General features: G+C 32.5%; 4 protein-coding genes across 4 annotated transcripts; 1 reads left to right on the top strand and 3 right to left on the bottom strand.

Moving 5' to 3' along the window:
• The first annotated feature begins 3,548 nt into the window (after nucleotides 1-3,548).
• On the top strand, nucleotides 3,549-9,312 carry LOC129306187 (probable galacturonosyltransferase 13). Its single transcript, XM_054946634.1, has 6 exons — nucleotides 3,549-4,204; nucleotides 4,891-4,946; nucleotides 5,054-5,212; nucleotides 6,576-7,166; nucleotides 7,807-8,109; nucleotides 8,353-9,312. Exons 1-6 carry the CDS (start codon nucleotides 3,994-3,996, stop codon nucleotides 8,635-8,637), a joined length of 1,605 nt encoding a protein of 534 aa, XP_054802609.1. The 5' UTR covers nucleotides 3,549-3,993; the 3' UTR covers nucleotides 8,638-9,312.
• A 3,589-nt stretch (nucleotides 9,313-12,901) lies between these two features.
• LOC129306515 (pentatricopeptide repeat-containing protein At5g39350-like) lies at nucleotides 12,902-16,187 on the bottom strand. The gene is made up of 4 exons (XM_054947152.1): nucleotides 16,172-16,187; nucleotides 16,055-16,084; nucleotides 15,918-15,972; nucleotides 12,902-15,808 (listed from the first exon to the last, which is right to left on the bottom strand). The coding sequence occupies exons 3-4, from the start codon at nucleotides 15,926-15,928 to the stop codon at nucleotides 15,037-15,039; spliced, it is 783 nt and encodes a 260-aa protein (XP_054803127.1). The 5' UTR covers nucleotides 15,929-15,972; nucleotides 16,055-16,084; nucleotides 16,172-16,187; the 3' UTR covers nucleotides 12,902-15,036.
• Nucleotides 14,305-15,026, bottom strand: LOC129305523 (pentatricopeptide repeat-containing protein At5g39350-like). The gene is made up of 2 exons (XM_054945528.1): nucleotides 14,819-15,026; nucleotides 14,305-14,543 (listed from the first exon to the last, which is right to left on the bottom strand). The coding sequence occupies exons 1-2, from the start codon at nucleotides 15,024-15,026 to the stop codon at nucleotides 14,305-14,307; spliced, it is 447 nt and encodes a 148-aa protein (XP_054801503.1).
• A 6,007-nt stretch (nucleotides 16,188-22,194) lies between the features above and the next one.
• LOC129306424 (BAG family molecular chaperone regulator 8, chloroplastic) lies at nucleotides 22,195-23,931 on the bottom strand. The gene is made up of 2 exons (XM_054947035.1): nucleotides 23,229-23,931; nucleotides 22,195-23,128 (listed from the first exon to the last, which is right to left on the bottom strand). The coding sequence occupies exons 1-2, from the start codon at nucleotides 23,835-23,837 to the stop codon at nucleotides 22,349-22,351; spliced, it is 1,389 nt and encodes a 462-aa protein (XP_054803010.1). The 5' UTR covers nucleotides 23,838-23,931; the 3' UTR covers nucleotides 22,195-22,348.
• Nucleotides 23,932-27,685: the final 3,754 nt, after the last annotated feature.

The following is a 27,685-nucleotide window of genomic DNA, read 5'->3' as shown; positions in this document are numbered from 1 at the left end:
TTGTAGCAAGTCATGATAATTAAATATGCCATTGCCACATGATGGCTTATGTTGTGGCAATGTGCATTATTGTTATTATTATTCTTGAACGAACCATTATCACATGGTTGTTTGTGTTATAACAACATGTCTTGTGATGTGATTATGTGAAAAATTTGATAAAAAGTTAATGGTTATTGTAATATGATTATATGAAATCCAGTAATTCACTCCCAATTGTGTTTTTATCAATTGATATACAACTATATAGGATGGCGTACTTTGATTACTGAGTGATTATACTCACCTCTTTCGTTCAATATTTTACAGGTCTAGCTTTGGTGTAAAAAGATAAAATATTTTAGAGACTTAGGAATCTAGAGTTTTTACTATAAAGCTTTATAGCTTCATTTATTTTGTGTAATAGTATATTGCTAATTAGGATACATTTTTTATACACTTACACTATGATATTGTTTATAATCTTAGGATGTATTTTGGGCCTTGATATGTTGTTTGTGGGTTGACTAAGTTTTAATAGGGCAAAATACTAGTGCAAGTATAAGGAGTATTGTTATGTTGTTGAATTTGAACTCTAATGAGTTATACAATGCTAAAATCTCCCTCTTCTGTTTTTGGTATTAAAGGGGTTGAGGAGTAAACACTTAGTATTGTTGAGATTATATGCATGTGGTATGTTGTACACGTAGTCTTAAGTCTATTATGCGTGTTCTGGATGTTAGTTGTAGCTTTTGACACATATTTGAGGTTTTTGACACCCTTGGATTGTGAAAAGTGTAAAAATATCGTGAAAATATATTTACGTGTCCAAATTTCTTGTGTAAAAGAATTTAAAAGTAAAATCTATGTCATTAATTAATTTATAAAAAGAGTTTTCTATAAGCATCTAAATTAACACATTCGGTCGGAAAAATGAGGCACGTTAAAAGTTGCCTTAGGTTGCTATCATTTGATAGTAAAATACTGTTTGATACGTGCAACATGTCATGACACATGATACAAAGAGAGATGGCTACAATGCATCACCTAGTTTTCCACTTCTCAATATTTTTCAACTAATTTTGAATCTTTTCACTCTCATAAGGTATCTAATGTTTCTAAAATAATATTTTACTCTGATTAAAGGATTATTAATGATGTTTAAATAATTTGAATTATAAAAAACTTGAAATATCATTTTTATAAATTCCAAACTAGGTAATCTATTAGATTAGTCTAATGGTTGCCTTGAAATTTGGAGTGAATTGTGATTAAGTAAAAGTGATATTACAACTTGCAATCAAATTTTACAAAAAGTGTTAGACATCTCATGACATCCGTTCATAAAAATAAATTAAATTAACATTTTAATATACCTTAAATACCCCTAATAAAATAAAATAATTCAATTACTAAAAATAGAAAAAATAAAAACAATTAAAGAAAAAATTTTGTGGTCTTCATTTGACTCTCGTCATCATTATTTTTTATTTGCCAACCTTTATTTTCGAGATCACCATAATTGTGATGGACTTGGAAGTCAAAAAAAGAATATTTTCTTTTAAATTTCTGAAGATATTATATTTTTTATTTTTACTGTAAAACCTATTTTTATTTTTTAATTAATTTATATTATTTTATTATGATTTTTATTTATTTTCAATTTATATATAGAAACATGGACAAAATATAATGTTCGCAGTAATAAAATTATATAATGTATAGTTTCCTGTATACTTAATTTTGAAAATAATTTTATGTTAGGACTTGCATTCAAATCAAATCTCTTATTGGAATATATAAAAATCTATCGATATCTATATTTTAGCCATCTCAATTACACTAGGCGACCTGCATTATGCTAGATGAAAGTAGGAGGTACAAGTTGAGATTAACAATTGCATTTAATAATCAAATAATTCACAGGTTACACAATTATTTGTGTCATTTGGTATTATAAACTTTTTTGTTCTGTAATGTGCTCTTTCAACAATTAAAAATAATATAATGTTACTTTTTTTTAACCAGAATAATACAACGTTACTTATCATTAACAAGTATTAACTAGTTTTTTAAAGGTTAGAAGGGCATTGTGCTTTTTAAGATTTAAAATGATCAATTTCGTTTCGTTTCATATTTAAGATTAGAATTGCACTTCAATCCATTGTAAATGCTGACAAAAAATTTCCAAATAATTAATTTTGTACCAATAATTGTTTATCAAAACTAAGCGTAATACATTAGCATTTGAGAATACTTTGTTGGCCTTTAAAATTATAATATCAATATATTTTTTTTATAAAACTGACAGCATTATATACAATTTATAAGAACAGAGAACAGAGCAAGCCCAGGGGCTCCTGGACTTTTATAAAGCACTATTTAGATACAATTTATAAATGGCAACACCAAGTTCTCTAAACTGGCTCCTTGGCTTATGATGTTTTAAGATATCAGGGGATTTTTGTTTCCAATCAACCGAAAAAAAATGAATCAATATCTCATATCATCAATTCATATATAAATTGTTAATACTCATGTCAATTTTGGAACCTAACCTTATCAAGTCTACTTTATTTTTTTTATGGTATAGTTTAATCAGCTTAAATGTTGCTGTTCTCTATCATTCGAGATGTGACAAGTAAAGAGCATTATTTAAAAAAAAAATAAAAGATACAAAACTTTCAAAAACTTTAATATAATTGCATATAATTCCATTCGCTTTTAAATGTTTTAAATTTACCTTTCTAACATTTTAATTTTTATCACAAGCTTTCATACCGTTATTTCTTGATTATTATTTTACTAATACAAATTAGCATGTTATGTAAAAAAAAAAATATAAAAGTTTTACGTGACATCCTATGTAAAATAATTATAATTTTATAAAAATTTTATTCATGTTTTTTTTCCTTATAAGTGGTTAATATTTTTATTGTTTTAAAGAATAATTTTTTTATTGATATGATTTTTCTTTAAATTGTGTTAAAAAAATTAAAATATTTTTTCATGTCAAGTGTCATGCATGTTGCGTTATTAACAAACTCTATTAATAAAATAATAAAGTTATTAATAGTTAAAAATAATAAGTTGGAAAGGTTAATTTTAAATTTTCAAAAGAAAGAAGAATTTTGTGCAATTACTTTAAAGATTGAAGGGCGTTTTATATGTTTTACCCAAAAATAGCATTCTATCTTTTCATTATTAACATTTTACCAAACCTTTTAGTGCCATTGCGTCTTCCCACCTTAATTAATACTCAGCCTCACACTGATCGCAAAAGATAAAAAGAGTTAAACTAAAATTAACCACGTCTTGCTATCCACATGCGGCTTTAAGACTTGCCCATAAACACAGGAAGCCTCAAAATTAGTAAAGCTGGCTCCAAAATCACCTCCTTGCCTCATAACCTCAAGGTCAAACAAACATCGCGTCTCTCTGTTTCACCGCCTTTTCTCACTAACATGTAATGTAACCTGCACGCCTTTCTTGACTCTATGAAGGCTTATTATTACTATTACTATTTTTTTTTTAATTTTATGATTTACCGGGAAAACGAAATTATAGATCGGACCAATTAGAAAGTTCCGCATCAACCACGGAAGATTATTACTACACAAAAACAACCAAGAAGCCTCGTTTTCTCTTTCCCACACCGTCCCTGGTCGTCTCTGGACTTCCCCATCTTGATCCATGGGAGAGGAACTTCATTCTAACCCAGAAATTGGAAGTCTTTGATCGATTCTGCTGTACCCGTTGGTTTTACGCCAAATGCGGTCTTCCAAAAGGCCACGGAAAGGCACAGATTTGAGCAGAACTCTGATTAATAGATCTAAATTTTACTTTCAATCCTGGACTCAATCGCAGGGGAATTGCCAGTGGTTTATTGGGGCATGTGGAATTGGATCTGATGGTGTGTGTATTGATACTATGTCTGTCGATAGATGTAGTGAGTTGCGGCGACTCTACTAGGGTTGTTGTGGACTGCAACGACCTGGGGCTGCGTACACGACGATGCAGCTTCGCTTCTCGCCTAGCATGCGAAGCATCACGATATCGAGCAACAATGGCTTTATTGACTTGATGAAGGTCAAGGTCGCAGCTCGCCACATTTCTTATCGAACCCTCTTCCACACCATCCTCATCCTCGCGTTCTTGTTGCCATTTGTCTTCATTCTGACTGCGGTTGTTACACTTGAAGGTGTCAACAAGTGCTCCACATTTGGTACTCTAATATAAACCTAACATTTTGATCTTTAAATTCTTAGTATTCTGATCCTTTTGATACTCTCTGTTGGCCCATTGATTTGTTTGACATAGATCTTGGTTTCAACATTTGGGTTAAAAGTGTCATGTTCACGCTTCTCTGATTTCCCCCCTAGGTTAACGAATGTAAGCCCTGAAATTGGGGGAATTATAAATTTACATTATTTTTTATTTGACAATTTACGTGATTTTGTTTGCATATTTAAATTTGATAGTAAAAGTTTTATTCCTAGCGTGAAATGTTCATACCGGGATCCGAGGTGGCTGGATTGCTTAACTGCTTAATTTGCATAATTTGATTGCAGTTGAACTCAGAATTAGTTACCAAGATGTTCCCATCGCACGGAAACAAGCATTGCATTACCAAGCTCTCTGTTCACTATTTCATGATACAAAATCAAATCACTGTATTTTGTAACTGAAAGTATCTTCAGTTATTGTTGGTTGGGAAATTCTTGGGTTAATAAATGTTTTCTAAGGTCCCTGTTTAAACACAGATGGCTTCTTCTGCTACGAGTCAGTTAATAAATTTTTTGTTTTATATGATTCTAATGCCCCTGTTAACATCATTGTTTCTTTCATGCCTTGAGTCTATTTAGATCCTTGACTGCATACATTTCTTTTGCCCCTTTTCTTGTTTTCCAGGCTGTTTGGGAAGGCGGTTGGGGCCAAGGCTTCTTGGTAGGGTTGATGACTCAGGGGTAAATATTGCTTTATTTCATTTTTCTGTCAGCTTCAAATAGATTTCAGACAATTTCCGGAATAATAATTTTTTATCTGAATCCTTGTGATGATAATTATGGTGCAGGAGAAATTGGTTAGAGATTTTTGCAAGATCCTTAAGGAAGTCAGGAGTGGGGAAATCCCAGATGGTCTAAAGCTGCCAGATTCATTTGAACAACTGGTTTCTGATATGAAGAATAATCATTATGATGTCAAGACGTTTGCATTTTTGTTGAGAGGAATGGTAAGTTGCTTGTGAGATTTATTTGAAGCGTTATGTGGTTGTTATATAATTTTGTCACGGAAGATATAGTGAATATTTACTTCTCTAAATTAGAATTCAATTGATGATGGACTCTGTAATGCAGGGAGGTGGCAACAAAATTTATAAATTTACTGTGATTAGAGATGAAATATTCTTGCCTCGAACTGATTATTTTTTAATTATTTCTATGTAGCACATCTTGGAGCTTTTGTCTATTTAGTTTAACTTGATGCTTGTTTATGTGGATGACACCCCAAGTTTTGGGTTCAGGCATGGTTATGTAATCTTGTCTATTTATTAGTAGTTGTTTGGTTGATAGTATTTTCTTAACTAGACTCTCTTGGTAAGAAATACATTGTTAGTATGAAATTACCCTCACCGTTATCTTCACCTTCAATTTCTTTCACATGTCTGATTACTGATAAATCATCGTCATGAGGTTATCATATCTTTTAGGAGTTTGAGAACATGTGTTCATGTAGTCTAATGTGGAAAACTGAAGTGCGTTTTAATGTATGATATGGAATCTGATATCACATGCCTTTTTATGATCATGTATAAATATCTTTTGCATTTGTTAATGTAATTACTTCTAGCAGTTTGTGGTTCCATGTGTCTTTCCCTCTTCATCCTACTATTTCTTGGCTCAAGTATAGCAACTTATTCTTTTGCCCAGATCCTCTCCATGCACAAAATGAATGTAGAGGTTGCATTCGGAAGGGGATAGGAAGAAAAAAGTGGATCAGTGTTATTAAGAGAAGAAGGCCCCTAGCAACATTTCTTTCTGTCACCGTCTCTGAATGCATGAATGCATCATGCAAGGATGAAGATTGTCCTAAAGCTATAGTCTTGTCCTCTTGGAGAACTACTCTGAGTAGTTGCTTATGACTATTATCATCTGATTGTAGAAATTTCTTCTCTGATTCCTCGTCGAGTCTAATTTTCTCAAACTGACGCCTTTAGCCAAACTTTTCTAAGATTGTTTAGTTGAATGCTTTCTCTAATGACCTTATAGCAGAAGAATAACTGTGTCTGGGGCTACTGTATAATGTAGAAGATTTGACTGTGCCTTTCTGGCTTCATTTGAACAACACTACATTACTTTATGGTATTTCCCCCAATTTCCAACTCCCTTGCTTGTTACAGTCTCTTAATTATTGAATAGATATTAACTTTCTTCACAGTGTGGCGTGGGCAGTGTGGATTCGTATGCCTGCCGTTCATATAATTGATCTATCCTTAAATGCCTTGATTACGTTTTCTTATCCCAGGCAATATTTTATGTGTGTTAAAAGTGATGTGTTTGTTTATCTTTGTTAAGATGTAATGCTTCTTTATGCAGATGGAGAAATTTGAAAGAGATATCAGAGAGTCCAAATTTGCAGAGCTAATGAACAAGCACATCGCAGCTAGTTCAATCCCTAAAGGGATTCATTGCTTATCTTTGCGTTTGACTGATGAATATTCCTCAAATGCTCATGCACGCAAACAACTTCCACCTCCAGAATTACTTCCTCTGTTGTCTGACAACTCCTGCCACCATTTTATTGTGTCAACCGATAACATTCTGGCTGCCTCAGTAGTTGTTACTTCTACTGTCCAATCATCCCTGAACCCTGGCAAGATAGTCTTCCATGTCATCACAGACAAAAAAACTTATGCGGGCATGCACTCATGGTTTGCGCTTAATCCTGCCTACCCTGCTATAGTTGAAGTCAAAGGTATTCACCAGTTTGACTGGTTAACTAGAGAAAATGTTCCAGTACTTGAAGCTGTGGAAAATCAGAATGGGATCCGAAATTACTACCATGGGAATCATGTTGCAGGAGCCAATCTCACTGATACAACTCCTCGTACTTTTGCTTCAAAATTGATGTCTAGAAGTCCAAAGTACATATCCTTACTCAACCATCTCCGCATATACTTACCAGAGGCAAGTTAGATTTGTCAACTCTTATCTAGGATTTTCATGGAGAAAAGTTGCTTATGCCTCTATCTCTTTTGTCCCTATTCTCTTCTCACTCATGAATCTCATATTTGCGGGAAGGAATCTAAAAAAGAGTAAAACAATCAACCTTAGAACGTGATCAGTATTCTGGCTTATCGTTAGATGATTATATTTCTGCTAAATTGTGTGTCATGAGGCTATCCAAAGTTTTATTAAACTGAAATTTTTGTAGCAGATACAGTTCAGGGTATTGAAAAGAATTTCTTACATATCATAGTAATTGAATAGATAAGAATTGTCATAAAATTATTTCTCATAAAATGTCATTAACCTACATAGATTGGTTTATATCATATCAGGGGTTTATATTTATAGAATTTATGGGAGCAAAAATTTGTTCCTATACTAAGCTGTGAAATAGCTGAAAGACATTAGCTCTCTCTCTGACATACGCCTATTTATCCACGTTACTGATGGTGAGAATTGAGATCACCATTTTATCACTGAAAAATTGATTTTTTTTTTTCAACTCCTTTCATACTTGTTCTTCCTCTTGTTTGAAGAGTAACATTGGTGTTATTGAAACTATTTTTTCTGATTAAATTTTCCTTGCTGTGCCAAACAGCTTTTTCCAAACCTTGACAAGGTTGTCTTTCTAGATGATGATGTGGTAATTCAGCGTGACCTGTCTCCACTTTGGGAAATTGATCTAGAAGGAAAAGTTAATGGAGCTGTGGAAACTTGCAGAGGTGAAGATGAATGGGTTATGTCTAAGCGTTTTAGAAATTACTTTAATTTTTCCCATCCCCTTATTGCAAAGCATTTGGACCCCAATGAGTGTGCATGGGCTTATGGGATGAATATCTTTGATCTACGCGCATGGAGAAAAACAGACATAAAAGAGACATACCATTCCTGGCTTAAAGAGGTAAAAGTCCAAATAGAATATAAGCAACCAAATTCTTATTTTTTTGTTGCTGTTAACTTACCTTGCTTGTTAGTTTAGTGCTATTTTACAACAATGAATTGAGTGGCTAAAAAACCTTTTTATACGTTAATTTATACAGCAGTGGCGTGGGGAGACATGTGGACACAAGTTTTCTATCTATTTTTGTGTCCTATTTTTCCTCCTTACTGAAAGAGGATAACATTGATGACTCCTGTATTGCAGAATCTGAAGTCTAACCTTACAATGTGGAAGCTTGGAACCTTACCGCCTGCTTTAATTGCATTTAAAGGTCATGTTCACCCAATTGATCCCTCCTGGCACATGCTTGGCTTGGGATATCAGAATAAAACCAATATTGAGAGTGTAAAGACGGCTGCAGTTATTCACTACAATGGGCAGTCAAAACCCTGGTTGGAAATTGGCTTTGAACATCTTCGGCCATTTTGGACCAAATATGTCAATTATTCAAATGATTTTGTCAGGAACTGTCATATCCTGGAACCATAGGCAGTTTACGAGAAGAGTGTTGGTATGAACGGCAAACACCAAAGAGACAAGTTAAAAAGGTTATCATCTAAATTTTTTTGGCTTGAGATTTTCTCCAGGATGAATTTGGGAAGTCAAATAGAGGTTGGGTTGAAAGGGCAAAACGGTATAAAATTGTGGGTGGATTTGCTGCCATCCCCTACATTTTTGCAAATTTGTATCATCCTGGAATGGCCTTGAGAATCACTTCAGTCTTGTGACAAAAAAATTGATCCTATTTGTCTTTGCTTGATGAAAGGATGAAATAGTTTTGGTCTTCGGTGGGGGCGCCTGTGTTAAGTATTGCTTAGTGAAGAACTTCACAGAAAATAAACTGAATGCTGAGGATGAAAGATACACGTCAAGTCATCATTTTAGTTGGGGCAAGGATCGAAACTGACAGTTATACTATGTGAAATTCCTCCACTAGTACAGCGATTTCCCCTTCATTTTTTAGTTTCATTTTTATTAGTACCACATTTTTTACACCTTTTAAATTTTGATATGATGATATGATAAATTGTAGGCGTAGTTCTTGAGATTGCTTTTTCACACATGCATTGAATTGGGGAACTGTTTGTAGGATATATATTGGTATTCGTTTTGTACTATCACGACACATTGGAAATGTGCAGAAATTTTTTCTTCTCTTCACAATTTTTGATGGAAAGCCATCGGGATAGGGGTGTTCATAGGTTCGGTTTGGTTTGGTTTTGGGCAAAAACCAAACCGAACCGAACCATTCGGTTTACTGATAATTGGAACCTGATCGGTTTTTGCAAAGTTCGGTTTGGTTCGGTTTTATTTTCGGTTTGGTTAAGCTCTTGATCAAGTTTTAATACACTTGTTTAATTTTTTTTTCCTTTTCTCCATCTTCATAATGGTGCTATGTACTAAAATTAAATTTAATTTTTTTTGACTCCTTTTTTTCATAAATAGAGGTATAAAAATATAATAAAATTTCAATATGATAACAATAATTAATCATAAAAATTCATATAAGTTTTTAATATTAAAATTATTTAATATTATATATTTTCATTCAGATCCTTTGAAAATGTTTATCTATATATCTATATTTTAATAAATAATGAAAAATTTATTATACAAAATTCAAAACAAAATGTTTCTTGTAGATAAATTGAATGCTGAGGCTTTTAGGTTGTAAATAATTAAATGATGATCATAACATGATTATTATAATTACTTAATATTATGCATTTTCATTCAAGTATTTTAAAAATATTTATTTATTATTATAAAAAATTCAAAACAAAATGCTTCTTGTAGATAAATGGTTATATATTTTATAAATAAATAAATAGAATTTTTTTAATCAAGTTTGGTTCGGTTTCTAGTATTCAAAACCGAACTTGAACCGAACCAATCGGTTTTTATGTCATAAAAACCGAAGCAGACCTAATTGTTGTTCGATTTTGATCGGTTTTTATCGGTTTGGATTGGTTTGGATCGATCCTTTCGGTTTGGATCGGTTTTGAACACCCTTACATCGGGATGATCACTTTCGAGCTTAGGGTCCGAGAACGATAAAGCACGGAGAGCCGGCGTTTTTGATAGGATCCGTTAGCCAATATATTTGGTGGGCTAAGAGTCAGATAGTCCAACTTGAATTAAATTGGGAAAATTATAGATTACTCCCAAACAAAAAAAGTAATCACTAAAAGATATCTTAAAAAACACCTCGGGAGAAACTTACAAGCAATGAAGCATTATATTTCAAATTACCTTACATATTTACATCAGTGTCTTGTCAAATATTGATGCTTCTTTCACACATATTCATAGAGTATTAAAATATTATTTTTTTTAATTTTTGATACATATTTAATATTTTTAAATTGTTAGTTGTTACTTTAAAACTGATGCTTAAAGATTATTTTTTAAAAAATTAAATTTTATTAAATATTGCAATATTAATTTTTTTATATATTTTTGTGATTTGGTTTTAAAGTCAAATATTAGATTTTCCTTAAAAAAAAGTTTTAGGTATAACAAGAGGATAATAATTATATTTTTAAATTATAAAAATATAAGAATATAATCTTTTAGCACATAAACCTTAGATATGAAACTATCAGAAATGATGAGGCGGTAAGCAATTAGATAGATATAGAATAAAAGTATAATTAATGATTATATTTTGATTGATATTATTATAAAGAATTATATGTATGCTAGGTTAGATATTTTTTAAATTGAAGTTATATTTTAAATATTTTTATAATTTTCTTAAATATATTATCACATATTAAAAACATATCATATCTTATATATATATATATTTTAAAAAAATCAATGTATTAGATACATATGCAATACATATATCAATATCTATGCAACCTAGCTTACAAGTGTCCTTTTGATGCTTATAAGTTAAACTTAAAAGTTTACAATTTATCTAGCATGTTTTTGCATAAATTATTTAAAATATCTATTAGTAATTAATTTCTTTACCTATAACTTATACATGATTTTTCCATTAAATAATGTAAGTGATAGAATACTTTTAAGATAGAATATGTATCATTTTTTCTTTTTCTTTTTTTATAAAAATGTATCAAATTGCTACTGAGGCTAACTCTTGAGGGCAAGAGCAAGATAAAACGTAAGCTCTAGTGTTTAAATCCACATTATGTATAAAAATAATTAAAATATGGTTTATGTTATAGATATTTTATTTTTTTAAATAACGCTTCACAAGTTTTAATAGTTATTTTAATTTAATATAATGTTAATTTTAACATCATATTAGTAAATTGTGTATCAAATTGACATGTTAAATTTAAATTTTAAAAAAATGTCGTTATTAATTTAGGATCTATTGATTAAAATGGAACAAAGTTATTTATTCTTTAAACAGATATTCATTTGCTATAACCTTATTTGTTTAATGTATTGTAAACAATATTTAATCTAGGAGAACACTTACAAATTTAGCTTTATATACTTAATATATTTGATTCAGTTAAATTAGAACTAGTGAATTTAACATATTACTAATATTAATAATAAGAATTTATTATATAGCACATAATGTATAAAAAATTCAGATTGGATTGTAAATAAGCATTTTAAGAACATAAAATTAAATGCCTAAGGGCTCATTTGGATTTCAATTTAGAAAATTTGATTATGAAAAAACTGATTATTAGAACATGATAATGTATGGATAAATTTTCAGAAATTGATTTTGATAAAATTGAATATGTTTGGATAATTTTTTTAGAATCAATTTTGAATGTGTAAATTATAATATAGGACATCCATTTTTATAATGTAATATTTTTCTGATCAAATTTTTTTAATGTAATATTGATAAAATGAATCCATATAAAAAAATAAATCTATGTATCTAACTTAAAATAAATTTAATAAAAGAGACAAATATAATTTTTAAATACTGAACATTAATTTTACAATGACTAACGACTTGGGAGATAATAAAAAATTTGATCTCTAAAGATGCTTGACTTCATGCCTGTCTGAAATCTTGAGGAGTAAAGGAGACGCTGAGTTAATTTCATGTGAGGGAAAGAAGAGAAGTAGGAAAGAGTTTTAAATTTTTTATTTACCATTTGAGACGACAATAAATGCATAACGGTCAAAATAAATTTATAAACGGAACAAAATTCAACTTTTCCCAAATAAAGTTTGGGAAGGCAATTGAGGTTTGGAAAAATAAACCAATAAACCATGGTTTCAAATTTTTTTATCCAAACACCTAAGGTTTTCCATGGTTTTGGAGCCAAAATTTATTTAAAAGGTGTATCCAACAAGCATTAAGTTTTGTCCTTTAATCTATTATATCAAGTAACTCTAAAACATCAATCCTCAACCAAGCAATTCCCCCTCCCTGCGCCCCAGGAGGGTTACGCTTCTTAAACACTCAATCACAATCCCTGATAATTTTTCAGTTCTGATGAAATTGCAACAGTATGCTCTTTGTTTTTAAGGTGAAAAAAAATTGTTCAGATCCGACAAGAATTGATCAAATATTGGGTAAAAAATATAGCTTCTAACTATGCATGATGCATGCAAATATCGATAGTAAAAATCCTAACCACCAATTCAACAGTAGAAACTAGAAACCACTCAGGTTATGGTAAACCTGGATCGATGAACATATTAATCAAGACACTTTCTTATATAACGCTTGAAAAGATAAATTACATTGGACAAATTCAAGTAACCACGCCAATGTATTAATCTACATACAGGGGTTAAGTTAAAGCAAAAATGCAGTTGTTTTATATACTTGATCTCATTTGATCATGGTACGATTTAGTAATATTGTTTTTAGTCCATAGTTTCCTATCTATGTGCTAGGTATATAACAATGAAAGAAACAAATAAAAGATCGTGTGAAACTTCCAGGGGAGAGAGGGAGACATGAGAGAAAGTTTAATCTTAAAAAACTGAAAAGCAGATTCCCCCCCCCCCCCCAACCTTTGAATGAAAAATTGTAACTTCTATTAAATAATTACATGTGGCAAGGGATTACCTCACCAATCACACAAGCCTCTAAGAAGACCGTGCTCATAACAGTCACGGCTGTGTCCAGGCAATTCATAATATCATGGACTCGTCCAAAGAGACGGAGAGTTTACATCACTCCGAAAACATGCCCTCTTCGGCAACCACTTGATGCATGTTCACGTACCTCTTCAAATCCAAGAGCAACCTCATCAATGATACCTCAAACTCGAAGACAATTAATTATGAACGGATAATCCTGTCCCCATGAATAGAGATTATTTTTGAATTCTATATGATTGATTCCACAAAAACTGAAATCACGATGGAGATGGAGCGAATCCTAGTATCAATCAAGTGACAAACATATATCCTAAGAAACTGACGCCCTTGTACTCTGCATGCATGGGCAAAGAAAAAGAGAAATCTGTTCATGCTAAAGCAGCATGAACGCAGTGTCTCACCAAAATGATCAGACAGTTTCCACCACATAATGACCACGTATGATGGTAACAGCTAGATGGTGCTTCTCAGTTCTCGCTCTATGAAGGAAATACCTGTTATGCATTTGATAGGGCTATCCGAAGCTACTCAGCATCGGAAGGAACTCTTAAGGTTTGTGCGTGAAGCCAAGAATACTGCAAACTGGCAGTGAGATCTACATAGAGCATGCTCATCAGTTTACATATTTCTGACCTCAATCAAACTAAGAGCAGGTGCTTTTCTTAATCCTTCCTCATTTAACATGTGTCTAAGCTTCTCTGCGTCACTCCATCTTCCTACAACAGCATAAAGTTTTGCCCACAAGACATAATTTCCTGTATTTTCAAGCTCAATCTCAAAAAGCGACCTTGCTGCCATCTCTCCCAGTTCAACATTCTCATGGATCACACAAGCACCGAGAAGTGCACCCCATACAGCATGGTTAGGTGTTTCAGGTATTGTTTTAATAAAATCATAGGCATCCTTGAGTCGACCGGCACGACCAAGAAGATCAATGATGCAATTATAATGATCAGTACTAGGGATAATCTGGTGTTGTTCCAGCATCAACTTGAAATTGCTCAAACCCTCATCAACCATCCCGGTATGGCTGCAAGCATGCAGAACAGAGGTGAATGCAACTTGATTTGGTTTTATCCCAGATTGCATCATCTAATTGAAAAGTGATACGGCCATTTCTCCATGCCCATGCTTTCCATAAGCAGCAATTATTGCACTCCAAATAACAATATCCTTATCTCTTAGAGGGATTGTACCCAAAATCTGGTGAGCATATCCCAAAGATCCACACTTCGAGTATATATCAACTAGAATACTTGATACTTCAAGCCTATAAAGAAATCCAGATTTTATAAGGTAACAATGCATGTTCATTGCCTGAAGGAGGTCAGCTAGAATAGCATACACAGGAAGAAGAATGTTCAAGGTTGCATCATTAGGTTGTATTTCTTCCAGTCACATTTGTTTGAAGAATTCTACCGCTCCTCTTGCAAGCCTATTATGCATGAACCCAGATAGAAGTGCATTCCATGGGAACCATTTTCGAGGTTTTCATAAATATTTTATAACTGAGGTCAACATGATTGCATTTTGCATACATATCAATCAAGGCAGTTTCCACCATAACCTCAGTCTCAAGTTTATGCCCATGCATGCAAACACTTGCCAGGGTTCATGGAAACTAAATTGGCACAAGCTGATAGAAGAGAAGCTATACTCACTAAATTGGGTTTCACTCCTTCACATTGCATCCTGTGACAAAGCATCAGAGCACTTCTCGGATCACCATTCAGAACATAACCATTGATCAAAGTCGTCCAAGTCACTACATCCTTCTCATCCATCTTATTCGTTAATGACCACGCTTCTTCCATTCGACCGCACTTAACATACATGTCCAACATAGCATTCCTCACAGCTATATTCCCCCAAAGTCCCTTCTCTTGAACTAATGCATGAATCTCTCTTTTCCAGCTCCATGTTCTTCAAATAAGCACAAGCAGGTAATACGGAAACCACTGTTGCACAATCAGGCTCCACATCTCCATCCTTCATCTTGTTATAGACCATCGAAGCCTCGTCTACACAGGAATTTCGGAAATAACCGTCAATCATGGTATTCCAAGACACTGCATTTCGTTCCTGCATTGAGTCAAAAACCAGTTGTGCTGCTTCTTTCTCCCCACAATTCATATACATTGCCATCAGATTGTTCTGGACAAACATGTCCAAATCAAAGCTAGTTTTCAAAGTCCGCCCATGAACTACAATAACCACGTCAATCAACGACAAGTCACCACACGCCTTGATGGTAAATGGATATGTAAAGTTGTCAGGTTGACTCTGACCTGAAGCAAGCATATCAACAAACAGTTTCAGTGCATCATAGGGGCGACCATTTTGGCAATACATCCTGATCATGACATTCCACAAGAACAAGCTTCGATGAGGCAATTTAGCAAACAGCTCGTGCGCATATGAGGCATGATTGCATTGCGCATAGGTTGTGGCTAGAATTGAGCAAAGCTGGGAGTAAGGATTGGAAAGAAGGCCACAGGTGATGATGATGCAGGCGTGTAGTTCTTTAGTTTTAAAAAGCAACTGAGCCGCGGCATACTTCCTCAAGGATCTTGTGAAAATCTCTAAACACTCCCCCCTACACCATAATTATCATCACCACAAGGATTCAGACGAAAACTCTTAATCCAGAAATTTTATCTGAAATATATTTGAAGTTAACACAAAAGATAAAAAGCAATATTTACCCTCGAGACATCCACCCTACTAAGAAGCCTTCGTCCCAACCGCTGCCCAAACAACCTGAAGCACAAAAAAATGGATGCAGTCAAAGATATAAAATGACTCAATGCATGAAAGAAACAATGATGTTTCAGGATCTAACCTAAGTAACATATAGAAAGCAACCAGCAACCTGATAAAATCAGATGAAGCAAAAATTCTGTTAGCTAACTCAGAAGTAGAAGCCATTTTGGTTTAAACAGGGACCTTAAAAAACAACCTTTGTCGCCCCCAAGAATTTATCAACTGATGATAGCCGAAGATAGTTTCAATTATAAGGTGCAATAATTTGTTATGTGTAATACTTAATAGCTTGCTAAGTAAAGCAATTCTTATTTTCATGTGCCAGTGACACTACTGTAGGATAGTATTAAAATTAATAAAAATTAAATTTTACAGTAAAGCATAACTTAAGTTATCTCTCTAAGAGTTAATAAAGTAGCTATTTGAATTATGATTATGAAAAGCTAAAAACTATTGTTATAGGAGAATACACAAAAGAAGAGAATAATGTTACGCCCAAATTCTCACAAATTAAAAATTATCACATTAATCCACTGAAACTAAATTCATTGCCACTTAACTTAAATTTTAAATATAAAATCAATTACTTATCATGCTTAAATGTATCCAAACTAAAATTGCCTTAAACTCACAACTTCACACAAAAAAACACTAAAAGTATAAAAAAATGTAAGAAAACACCTAATTTTTTTTAAAAAAAACTTTTCAAAATAAAGACAAGTCCCTTCCCCTACACTTAAATCTTGCATTGTCCTCAATGCAATTCAATTTAGAATAATCCAGTTAATCTAAAAATAAAATATAAGATGCAAGGTAATAGTGAAAGGATAAGAGTCAACCAGATAATTTAAATCTTTGTAAGTTCTTAAAGTTAAAATTCTCATCTCTAATAGAGAATAGATGCTTGTTCAAAATATTTTTCTCTCTAAACTTATCAAAAGCTCCTTTGGGCAATGGCTTTCCTTTATCTGGTTGAAGGTTACATGACAATATCTCCATTGAAGATAGCCTCATTATAGTAGAAAGAATTTTCTTAATCATAGGTACCTACTTATAAAACTCAACATAAACAATAAAATCCTCCACACAAGGACCATTAGAGTCAATACCATTACAAAAGGCCATAGGGATCACAAAATCAATGCTATTTAAGCAACCCATCGACTGCATGATCTCACAAGTATCATCATAATCAAGAGGCTCAACACAAATAGATGGGTTAATAGCCTCAGTAGAATCAATATAGTCAAGTGGATCATTACGCTCAATAAAGTTAATACAAATAAGAGAATCTAAAGAATCATCAGAGTTTATGAATTTATCTATTTCAACACAAGTAGCACAGTTATGTAAGCAATCAAATGCACAATGCATAATGTTTTTATAATTTACCAAATTAACCAACTCAGTAGTCAAATTATCCCAAGTTTTATCACATGTATCATTAACTAACATATCAAGCATGCTCACATTAATAACAGAATGATCCTCTATAGAATATTTCATATCCTCTAAGAGATTGAACTGAACAGCATATCCTGCAAATTCCATAGAAAAAATACTATCTTTAACATTGATGATAGTATTAGCTGCCTTAAGAAATGGCCTGCCCAAAATTAGTGGTGGTGGCCTATGACTATCGTTTTTACCCATAGCTAAAATATAAAAATCAGTAGGAAAGACTAAATCCTTTACCTTTACTAGAATATCTTCAAGCATACCATTAGGATAAGTAAGTCTCCTATCTGCTAATTACACAATAATTCTAGCTGGCTTCATCTCACAACCCTGCAAAGAAGAAAATAGAGACTTAGGCACAACATTTATCGCTGCACTAAGATCAATCAAATCGTTAGAAAATTCTAAATTTCCTATAGTACAAGGTATAGTAAAACTTCTCGAATCTTTGCATTTTAAGGGCATGGAGGGTTGACACTGAATTCCACCATGGAATAAAGCTGATACACTTCTTCCTAGATTGACTTTCTTATTAGCTTTAAATCTTCTCTTGTTCGTGTATAGGTCTTTCAAAAACTTTACATATTTAGGAATTTGCTTTACTACCTCCAAAAGGGGAATATTGACTTCAACTTTTTTGAAAACATCAAACATTTCTTTTTTCAATTCAACTTCCTTTAACTTCTTGATTTGAGTCTCCCTATTTGAAAATGGAAGGATTTTCCTTGGTTCCTATTCTTCATTAGACTCCCAGATGAGATTTGTGTTTTTACTACAGCTGACTTATCCCTAGTTGTAGTAGGCTTTAGAAGTTCCTTTCCACTTTTAAGAGTGATTGCACCAACATTATTGTAATTAAGATTCACAACTATTTGAGAAGGCAACTTTCTAGAACCTTGATTCTTCAATTCATTGATAGAAGTGGATAATTGCCCAATTTGATTATCCAATTGTTGAATGATTGTCTTAATATGTTGTTGAAATTGGATGTTATTAGTTGCCATTTGCTTCATTAATTGTTCTAGATTTGGTCTATCATTTGTAGACTCTTGAATGAGAGTAGATTGCCTCATTGGTTGCATAAGCTATGAATTTTGAACTATAGCATTATATTATTGTTGTTGACTTCCTCCATACCTGAAATTAGGGTGATCTCTTCACCCTGGATTAAATGTTAGAGAAAGGATCATATTTCTGGATTTATTGCATAGGTCTAGTTGGAAAAATCCCAGCACAATTCTCAACTCTGTCATCCAACTATGGGCATTGATCAGTAGTGTGTGTGGCCAAACAATAAATGCCACATAGAGGCCCAACTAAAGTAGAAGATTGGTAGCTTGCTGAGGATTATAAAACTGAGGTTGTGCACACGTCTGTGAAGGATACGCCTGGGGAAAAGTAGGCACTGCTGGTGAATTTATTAATTTTTGATATGTTAAGGCAATTTGGCTAACCATGTTAGAGAGCTCCTTCATCTTGTTCTTAAATTTATGATCATATTGTGGTGTCTGAATCTCATTCACCTTATTGACTGCTTGGTTAGCTTGCGTTCCAAATTATTGAAAATTTTGTGCCATCTTAGAAATGAGATTCATGGCATTAGTTGGAGTAAGTTCTACTAAAACACCACCAGCTGCGGCATTAATAAACCACCTATTTCTTGGTAAGAGACTTTCATAAAAATATTGAACTAGCTGTTGATCAGGTATTTGATGGTGATGGCAGCTTACACATAATTTCTTAAATCTCTCCCAATATTCATGAAATGTCTCCCTAGTCATTTGACGAATCCCACAAATATCTTTTTTTATTGCTGCTATGTGAGAGGCAAGGAAGAATGTTTCCAAAAATAAGTATGTCATTTGATCCTAAGAGGTAATGGCACCTGGTTACAAATAATATAACCAATCTTTTGCAACTTCATCCAATGAAAAAGGAAAAGCCCTCAATTTAATTTACTCTTCTGAAACTCCTTGAGGCTTTATAGTGGAGCACATAATATGAAATTCCTTCAAGTGCCTGTTCGGGTCCTCTTCTGCAAGACCATAAAATTTAGATAGCAAATGTACTAAATCAGATTTCAATCCAAAACTAGCATTTGTATCTAAATTAGGATATTGAATGCATAGATTTTGATAGTGCGCATTAGGAGCAGCCAATTCTTTAATTGTCCTATTACCATTATTATTTTCAACTATGTTTTCCAACTTAATTGTAGAGTCAAAATTAGATTTAGAATCATTAATAACACTATCAATCAATTCAGACAGAATTTCAAAAATCACACTATTTCTAATTTTACAGTGCTTTTGATTCTTACGGTTATTATGACAAATTCTCTCAATCTCAGAGTTCAAATTAATTAATTTATCTTGCAAAGATCTTGTCATGCACTAATAAACCAGAAAAACAATGAAAAACACCTAAAACTAGTAAAGAAAAAAAAAACACTAATAAATCTATAAAAAATAAAAAATACTAGAAAATAAAAAATTAAAAATAATGAGAAAGGAAAAAAAACTAATAACCAAACACAAAAAGTTAACGCCTTTGACTCTCCAGCAACAGCGCCAAAATTTTGACACTAAAGTCGAATAGCACTAAAATTAATGAAAACTAAATTTTATAGTAAAGCGCAACCTAGATCGTTTCCTTAAGAGTCAATAGAATAACTATTTGAATTATGATTATAAAAAGTTAAAAAGTAGGGTGTTTTTTTATAATGAAATTAATTAAAATTAGATAAATAAAGAAAATTCAACTGAAAAAATTATTAATAACAAGTAGCGCAATCAATCAAAACCCAATCACTTAAATTTAATCTTCTTCGTTCACAAATTAAATTAATTTTATTTAACTTTATTATTCTAGTTTTATTATTTATTTCTCAAATCATCATTCAAGAATTAAACAAAAAATCAAGTTATAGATTAATTGAGATCTCCTTTGACTCATAATCTAACAACTGTTTTATGTTAGCCACAAAAAAAACAAAGCTTGAGTAATCACTCAAATCAAGCCAAATTACTGTTAAATTACTATATCAATCGATTATAGTAAGTAAAACTTTAGATAAAATTTATAACCTAAAAATTATACAATAAAACTACTCTAATCAGCAATAACAGTTAAAGTATAAAATTTAAAGGTAGAGAGAAGAAGAGCAAATTAAAATAAAGCTAAAATAAAATCTTTCTTGAATATCAAAGACTGATTAAAATTTAAGATCATAGTTTATGATTGATCACACCAAAAAAATTAGTTATTTATAAAATTGAAAATCAAACAATGTAAGATGGAAATAGGAGAGGCAATTGCTAGAGGAATTGAAAAAAAAAAAAAAGATGAACTAGGATCGCTACTACCCTCTTTTCTCTTCTATGTAAAAGTCGTTCAATTCCTTCTTTCTCTTCTCTTCCCCCATCGTGCGTCTGTTCCTCCCTTTTATAAATATGTATGATTGCATCACCCAAAACAATTAAAACCTAATAATTTACTAAAATGGTAAAATTACCTTAAATAATCCTAATTAAAAACTACACTAAAATACTCAAAATAAATATGAACAAGGTTTTAAATATTTAATTCTTAATTTGATTTCTAAGCATGTCTAAATTCTTCTTATCTAAAATATTCTCCATCAAAATCTTTCAAATTGAATCTAAAAAATTTACATAAATAAGATAAAATTAAATAGCACATGTGCAAAAATATTAAAGATATTATTTATATTTTAAAATTAAAGATTTAGTTAGTTAAAATTTTAAAACTAAATGTTGGCTAATAATATTAAATAATATCTAATTAAATTTAATTAACCTCAAATAAATATTTAAAAATTTAAATTAAAAAGATAAAAATATATAAAATTTTTATTTATCAGCTGGAAACATCGTTATCAATATATTTGCAGAGGCTTGACTCGTGACGTTCATGGAAATTGAATTAAGAGATTTTTTTTAAATATTTCGTTATCATCCAAACACAATTGCTAAACTACTAGACATTTTGAAAGCAATCAAGTTTTTGTTAAGATACTAAACTAATCAAAATTAACATTTATTCACACTCTCCAAAAGCTTTATCCTTGATTCAATACAATTTTTTCAAGAATCATCCTTATTCTAATTACATTGAGAAAATCAAATATTTCACTATAAAAGATTGGATCATGTGTCAAAGGAAGCAAACAAGTATGCTGATCTACTATCTCATCAAGCATCCAACAATAACTTTGAATTAACAATATTTCATAAACCACCTTTTAAGCATATAAATACCATGTATTTTAATATGATTGGAAAATCACGTAAATGCCAAAACATATCAACGTAAATTTATAATTAAATTTGTTAGTATTTTCATCACACACACACACAAGCACAATACATTTGTATAACATACGCTGTACAAATATACATATATAGATATACATGTGAAATGTTTTGGTAGATTAACGGGGGTTGTCTTCACACTAGATCAGCAGAATAAATGAAACGTTTTGTCAAGAATTAGCGTGCACGTGTTTCAGAATATTGTTTTAGTGGCTTGGCATACATGCATAATTATTTTTCTTCCTGCTCTTCTTTCCTAGTTCTTTCGTGGGATGAAACGAAATCATGATTATTGTAAATGACAGAGAAGAACGGAAATATGTCTTGTCTTTTAGGGATGCATCGTCATGCAAACAAAAGACTTCGCTCCAAAGAACAAGAGGAGAGTTCGAGGAGCAGGTTAACAGTTTAAGTGGATACATTAAAATCCATTTGCAAAACCATGGTTCACTAGAGAAGAAGGAAGCTCTGTCAATCTGAAATCCAAACAAATACCGCTTACAATCCAATTACGCGAACACAATCAAATGTCAATAGACTGCTACAAAATTACAGACAGAAACCTACCGTGTTATGTTTTTTCAAGTCAAAATTCTTACACCCTTGCTCTTCATCAAATCATCCCTAGATTCCATCTTTAAAGGCACTGGGGCAGAAAATATAACCGTCCCTCCATTTCTACTGAGATGCCTTTTAGAGTTTCTTTCGCCATCACTACTCAGTGCTGATCCCCCATTGTCCAGCAGGTCTTCCTCACCAACTTCAGCCCCACGAGAAGAATCCAAAACATCTTCAGCTTCATTTCTAATATGCACCAATATCTCTTCCTGCTCATCACTAGACGAACTTCCATCTAAACCAGTCGCATCTACACTTAGAGCTGGTTCATAATTGTTGCTGTTGATCTTAGAAAAATTTCCACTCTCTGCAAAGCTTACACTTTTCTTCGCTTTAGGTTTATGTTGAACCTCTTGCCTTTGAACAAAAACACCATTGTTAGTCTGGGTACCCTTTCGTCTTCTGAATACTATACTGGGATCTGCATCATCATCATTGTCATCGATGACATGAAGAATTTCCTCGGATTTTACGTCCTCCTCATTTGCGGAAAGCTTACATAATCGGCTAATTCTCTCAACTCTTCCCCTGAGGTTCTCCAACAGTTTCCCCTGATCATGACCAAAATTCCCAGGTTTATTTAAAACTCTGGATTTGTCCATGTTTTGACCAAACCTCGCATTTTTCGTCGCCTTGACTACACGCAATTGCTTTTTCGCAGCAACCCCTTCAATGGAGTCCAAAAAGTGTCCTAAATCTCTGCTAATGGACCCCTTCCCATCCCTGATCATCGGATCGCAGCACTAGAAACACCACAGAAAAATGTTGAAAAAAGAAAAACAAATAAAAAAGAAAAAAAGAAAGAAGACCTAAGATTAAAAAAGCTTCTAGTGATTAGATTACTTCGATAGATTCAAGCCGGAGAAGCAAAGCCAAGGCCTCGCCGGAGAGAGCTGCATAATCAATGTAAGCGTCGTTGGAAAGTAATGATTTGAGAGCATTAAATCTCGACTTGATACAGCCGAGCTCCTTAAGCTGCCTGAGGGTTCTCGATCTGCGAACAAGGAAGGCACGGAAGTGGGTTTGAATAACACGAGCTGCAGAGTCCCGAAGGGAATAATTCGAAGACGGACGATAGCCATGCGAAGAAGAAGAAATCCATCGCAGAGAAGATTCTAGCGCTTCAATTCGACAGAGAAGGGACGCAATAGCGGAATGGGCTTGTTGTTCATGCTGACGCAGGCGATTTTTAGAGGAATATTTACGGTATTGGTTTTGATTAAGAAACCCGTAGGTCTCAGACTGGTCGCACTGAGTGTAACGATAGGGCGGAAGAGGATCCCAGTGATCCAGAAGTGAAGCAATGGCTTGAAGCAACTGGTTAAGTGAGGGCGGCGGTGAAGGGCAACAATAGGGTGAAGGGTTACAGTAGCAGTGGGCGGCGGCGGTCGCGGGAGGAGGAGATTGGTGGTGGCAGGGATGGGAGTGGTGGCTTTGACAGCAAGAGGCCATGAAGCGGGGCGTCGTAACCCTCGAAGATTACGGGGACGGGAGGAACAGCAGCGACAGAGAAGGACGAGGATTTTGGGGTGGGCTTGGCTCAGTGGGTGCGGGTCCACCGTTTACAAGGGAAAATGCGCGTCGACGACACGTAGGATTGGATGGGCGATCTAAACGTTGGAGTCTACTTTTTGGTACCACATCCTGATGTGGAGTCCTGCTATGCACGTGACGCTTATCAGATCTCAATGTTAAATATGCGGAAAGAATTTATATATTTAAAGTTTTTATTTTTAATTAAATTAATACATATATCTATTATTGATTATTAATTTTATAATAAATTTTTGTCATTAATATTATTTAAATGTTAAAATTTACATGTCTTAATTTAACTCAATGAAAATATATTATATAAAAGTAATTATACTGGACCAAAAAAATATAAAAATAATTATATAAGTTTTGCCTTAAATGTAATATAAATAATATTAAAAAATGAATAAAAGATGAAAAGAGATCAATAGAAAAACCACATGGAAATAAAATTCCCAACTTATATTGGCATAAATAGTCAAATGAGCACTAGGAAGTTGGAAGTTTGATTTCTTCTCCTTTGCATATGATATAGATAAATTTTTTTTTAAAAAATAATTTTCAATATTGTTTGACAGTAGGATTGACATTAAGATATGAACATAGATCAGACATCAAAGTATCCCTTAAAATTTTAAAGAATACTTATGAAGGTATAAATTTTAAACTTAATTATTTTTAAAATATGAGTCATATCGTGGATCATTGGACCAATATTGATTTGATTGGTTTCATCATAAATTTAAGTGGTTTCTACAATTTCTTTTCGGCCCATCAAAAGAACTTAATTACACAAGTCAAACAGCCTTATGCAAAGTACAATACACAACAAACTGATAGAGCAAATGAATGAGAGCCAAAATACATCCAAGCCTTATGCAGAGTACACAACATAGGCTAACACTAAGAGGTAGATGACACAACGCAACAAGAGGAGCTCTATAGATTTGAAGCCTTTTTTTTTTCCTTTTTTTTCCAAATGATCCATAATGATTTTTTTTTGTGGTTTCCAAATCATCCATAATGGTTATGTAATCAACTGTAACTGTATTATATTTTATGAAGAGATTATCTACTAACCATGACTCACACACTTGAAAATATCTGCTTCATGTCAACTTAAGCAATACTAATCAACCTTACGAAATTGTTCATCCCTGCATAATGCATTGGATATTGCTATACAACATCATCAACTGTATACAACATCAATAATGTCTCAACAGTAATAACAACAAGCCGCTTTTTATAGCCTTTTTTTAAAAAAAAAAAACAACTGCTTTTTATAGCTCTTAAATCTGTAGTTTTTAAAAGGTTCTCTCTTTTTGATATGAAGAAAAAAAATCATCTTAAAAAGTGGTTCAAATTCAAATGCTCATAGAAATTCAATGTAGTAAGAAATATATATATATATATATATATAATCTCTCTGTTCTTTTACTAAATAAAAAATATCTTCCCAAAATTACTACAAACCAAAAGTGGACTAAGGGCTATATTTGCAATACCATAATTTGTAATTTCAATTCATGCTATGCGTGTTACAAAAAATTACTAGAAACCAAATATGGTGTAATCAAGCATCAATAAGGAAATAGAGCATGATTGTAATAACTCCTTTACTAGGTTACAAGTAGCTACCAAAATTAAGGTAATTAAGGATCTAACCTTAATTACCTTAATAAGGATTATTAATTTTGTAAAATATCATAAATGAGATCCCAAATTTTCATAATTTAAAATACTCTCATACATTTCTATCATTCACAAATCAGGGTTTAAAGCATATGCAGAAGCATGGAATTCAAGTTAATGCATTTGCAAAAGTAGTGTAAAAACATGAGTTTTCAGCTAATACAACACATGTGCCATGGCATGCCACTCCCACGCCGTGGCTTGCTGCCTCTATACCGTGTGTCGTTGTGGAGGCACCATACATGGCGATGCTTTGCATGAATTTTGACAACATTTTGCTATCAAATGATAGCACTGGGGACAAACTTTTAAAGCGTTCCAATTCTTCATTTGATATTCAATTGAAGTGATTTAAGTGTTTACAAAAAGCTTTCCCCTTGCTTTAGCTAATGGCACAAATTTCACAATCAAATTATTTTTCTATTAAAAGTTGGACATTCATTACAAATCTTACTCCTTTTTCATAATAACATACAATTAGGGTGCCCAAATCATAATACAAGTGCCAAAAGCTTACACTAACTCTTAAACCATGTTTAATAGACCAAAATGGACTCGTGTAACACACCATAACCTTCCAAACATATGTATGATAAATTTTCAACATCCAACCTCCTTGATTCACAAAACATGAGGGGGAGTTAACTTTGCAATCTAATTCTACTTGTACTAGTATTTTGGCCCTATTAACTATATAACTCCAACACAAACAAATGTAGGGCACAAAATACTTTCAAAACATCAAAATCTAAGTACAAATAGTCAAAAATGGATTACGCTATCCTAGTTGGCAAATTAACAATCGAAATACATATAAAGGTAAATCTATAGGCCTACAGATAGGATTTACACATGATCCTAGGCCTTTGGTCATTTTCCTTGATCGTGATCTAATGAGCTAGGCCCTGTAATGTTAAGAAATGATGGGTGAATACAATCACTGAACAACCAATGTCAATCTAACCTATACAATTGCATATCAATTAATTATCAATGCAAATAGAAATTTAATAACTTCACAAGTATCAAATACATAAATTATAATTATAGCCTCGGTCTTAAAATTAACAATCATGTGACTGTGCACTAATTTATATTATCACAATTATTTCAAAAATATGTAAAGGGTGCCCTAAATTAAGACTTAATTATCACACTAACCATAGTTAATTAAGAACTAATCCAAATGGATTATCCTACATGAATTCTTAACATGTTTTTTTTACAAACTATTTAATACAAAGGGATCCCAAGTCTTTAAAATATTTTAAAAACTCATATCATTTAATTAAACATATGCGGAAGCATGATAATAACTATTTTTACTTGCACAAATATTTTGGCCTATTAATATAATACAAACATCAAAACACATTCTCAAGGGCCCAAAATATCTTTCTATCCAACACAAAACCCATAGTGCAAGTGGATCAAGAATATATTATCCTAATTGGCAATATCATAAACTAAATACACATATCAACATAAAAGGAGAGAGGCCTATAGAAGTTATTATTATCACTTGGCCTAATGCTCATTTCCTCTATTCTTCTCAGATGAGCTAGCTCCTGTAATATGTTAGAAGAGAGGGATGAGTACAACCACTCAGTAACCAAGGTACATCTAAGTTATACAAATGCATAGTAATTAATCATGAATGCAAGTGGCTAATAAGTTTATTAAAGTGACTATGTAAACAATCACATTAACATTTAACTCATGTGAATAATCTCAAGAATAAAGTCAAATACAAAATAGCCACATATATGTTATTCACATGGTTACTACATGTTCTCATTTCTACAATTATAACCATATTCTCAACATAGCCATTAATCACTCAAACAGCAAGATAGTAATAATATGCATGATCGATCTCTTCCTTATATCCCCCCTTATTTCCTCTGACATGAAATTCGTGAGCCAATAACCAAAAGGGATCGTCCATGTGGTGAGACTACCTAAGGCCTTAATCATATCATGAGGGGCTACCAGGCCAGGGTTACCTTACTCACTTATGAACACAGTTTCCCCCAAATCACACACTATGGGGTGTCATACCCAAAACT

This window comes from Prosopis cineraria, unplaced genomic scaffold (genome assembly GCF_029017545.1).
Source record: "Prosopis cineraria cultivar Desert tree isolate PC_DT_omini unplaced genomic scaffold, ASM2901754v1 PC3, whole genome shotgun sequence".
NCBI classification, from domain to species: domain Eukaryota; kingdom Viridiplantae; phylum Streptophyta; class Magnoliopsida; order Fabales; family Fabaceae; genus Prosopis; species Prosopis cineraria.
This window is presented reverse-complemented; position numbering and strand designations above follow the sequence as displayed.

What these genes read in the sequence shown, in the direction of transcription:
- LOC129306187 (XM_054946634.1), top strand. Translation starts at nt 3,994, where the DNA reads ATGCAGCTTCGCTTCTCGCCTAGCATGCGAAGCATCACGATATCGAGC. An exon ending in CAACAAGTGCTCCACATTTG is followed by an intron (nt 4,205 to 4,890) that starts GTACTCTAATAT and finishes CTTGTTTTCCAG; the next exon opens with GCTGTTTGGGAAGGCGGTTG. An exon ending in ACCATTCCTGGCTTAAAGAG is followed by an intron (nt 8,110 to 8,352) that starts GTAAAAGTCCAA and finishes CCTGTATTGCAG; the next exon opens with AATCTGAAGTCTAACCTTAC.
- LOC129305523 (XM_054945528.1), bottom strand. Translation starts at nt 15,026, where the DNA reads ATGGAAGAAGCGTGGTCATTAACGAATAAGATGGATGAGAAGGATGTA. An exon ending in TTTAGTTTCCATGAACCCTG is followed by an intron (nt 14,544 to 14,818) that starts GCAAGTGTTTGC and finishes ATGCTATTCTAG; the next exon opens with CTGACCTCCTTCAGGCAATG.
- LOC129306424 (XM_054947035.1), bottom strand. Translation starts at nt 23,837, where the DNA reads ATGGCCTCTTGCTGTCAAAGCCACCACTCCCATCCCTGCCACCACCAA. An exon ending in TCCGGCTTGAATCTATCGAA is followed by an intron (nt 23,129 to 23,228) that starts GTAATCTAATCA and finishes TGGTGTTTCTAG; the next exon opens with TGCTGCGATCCGATGATCAG.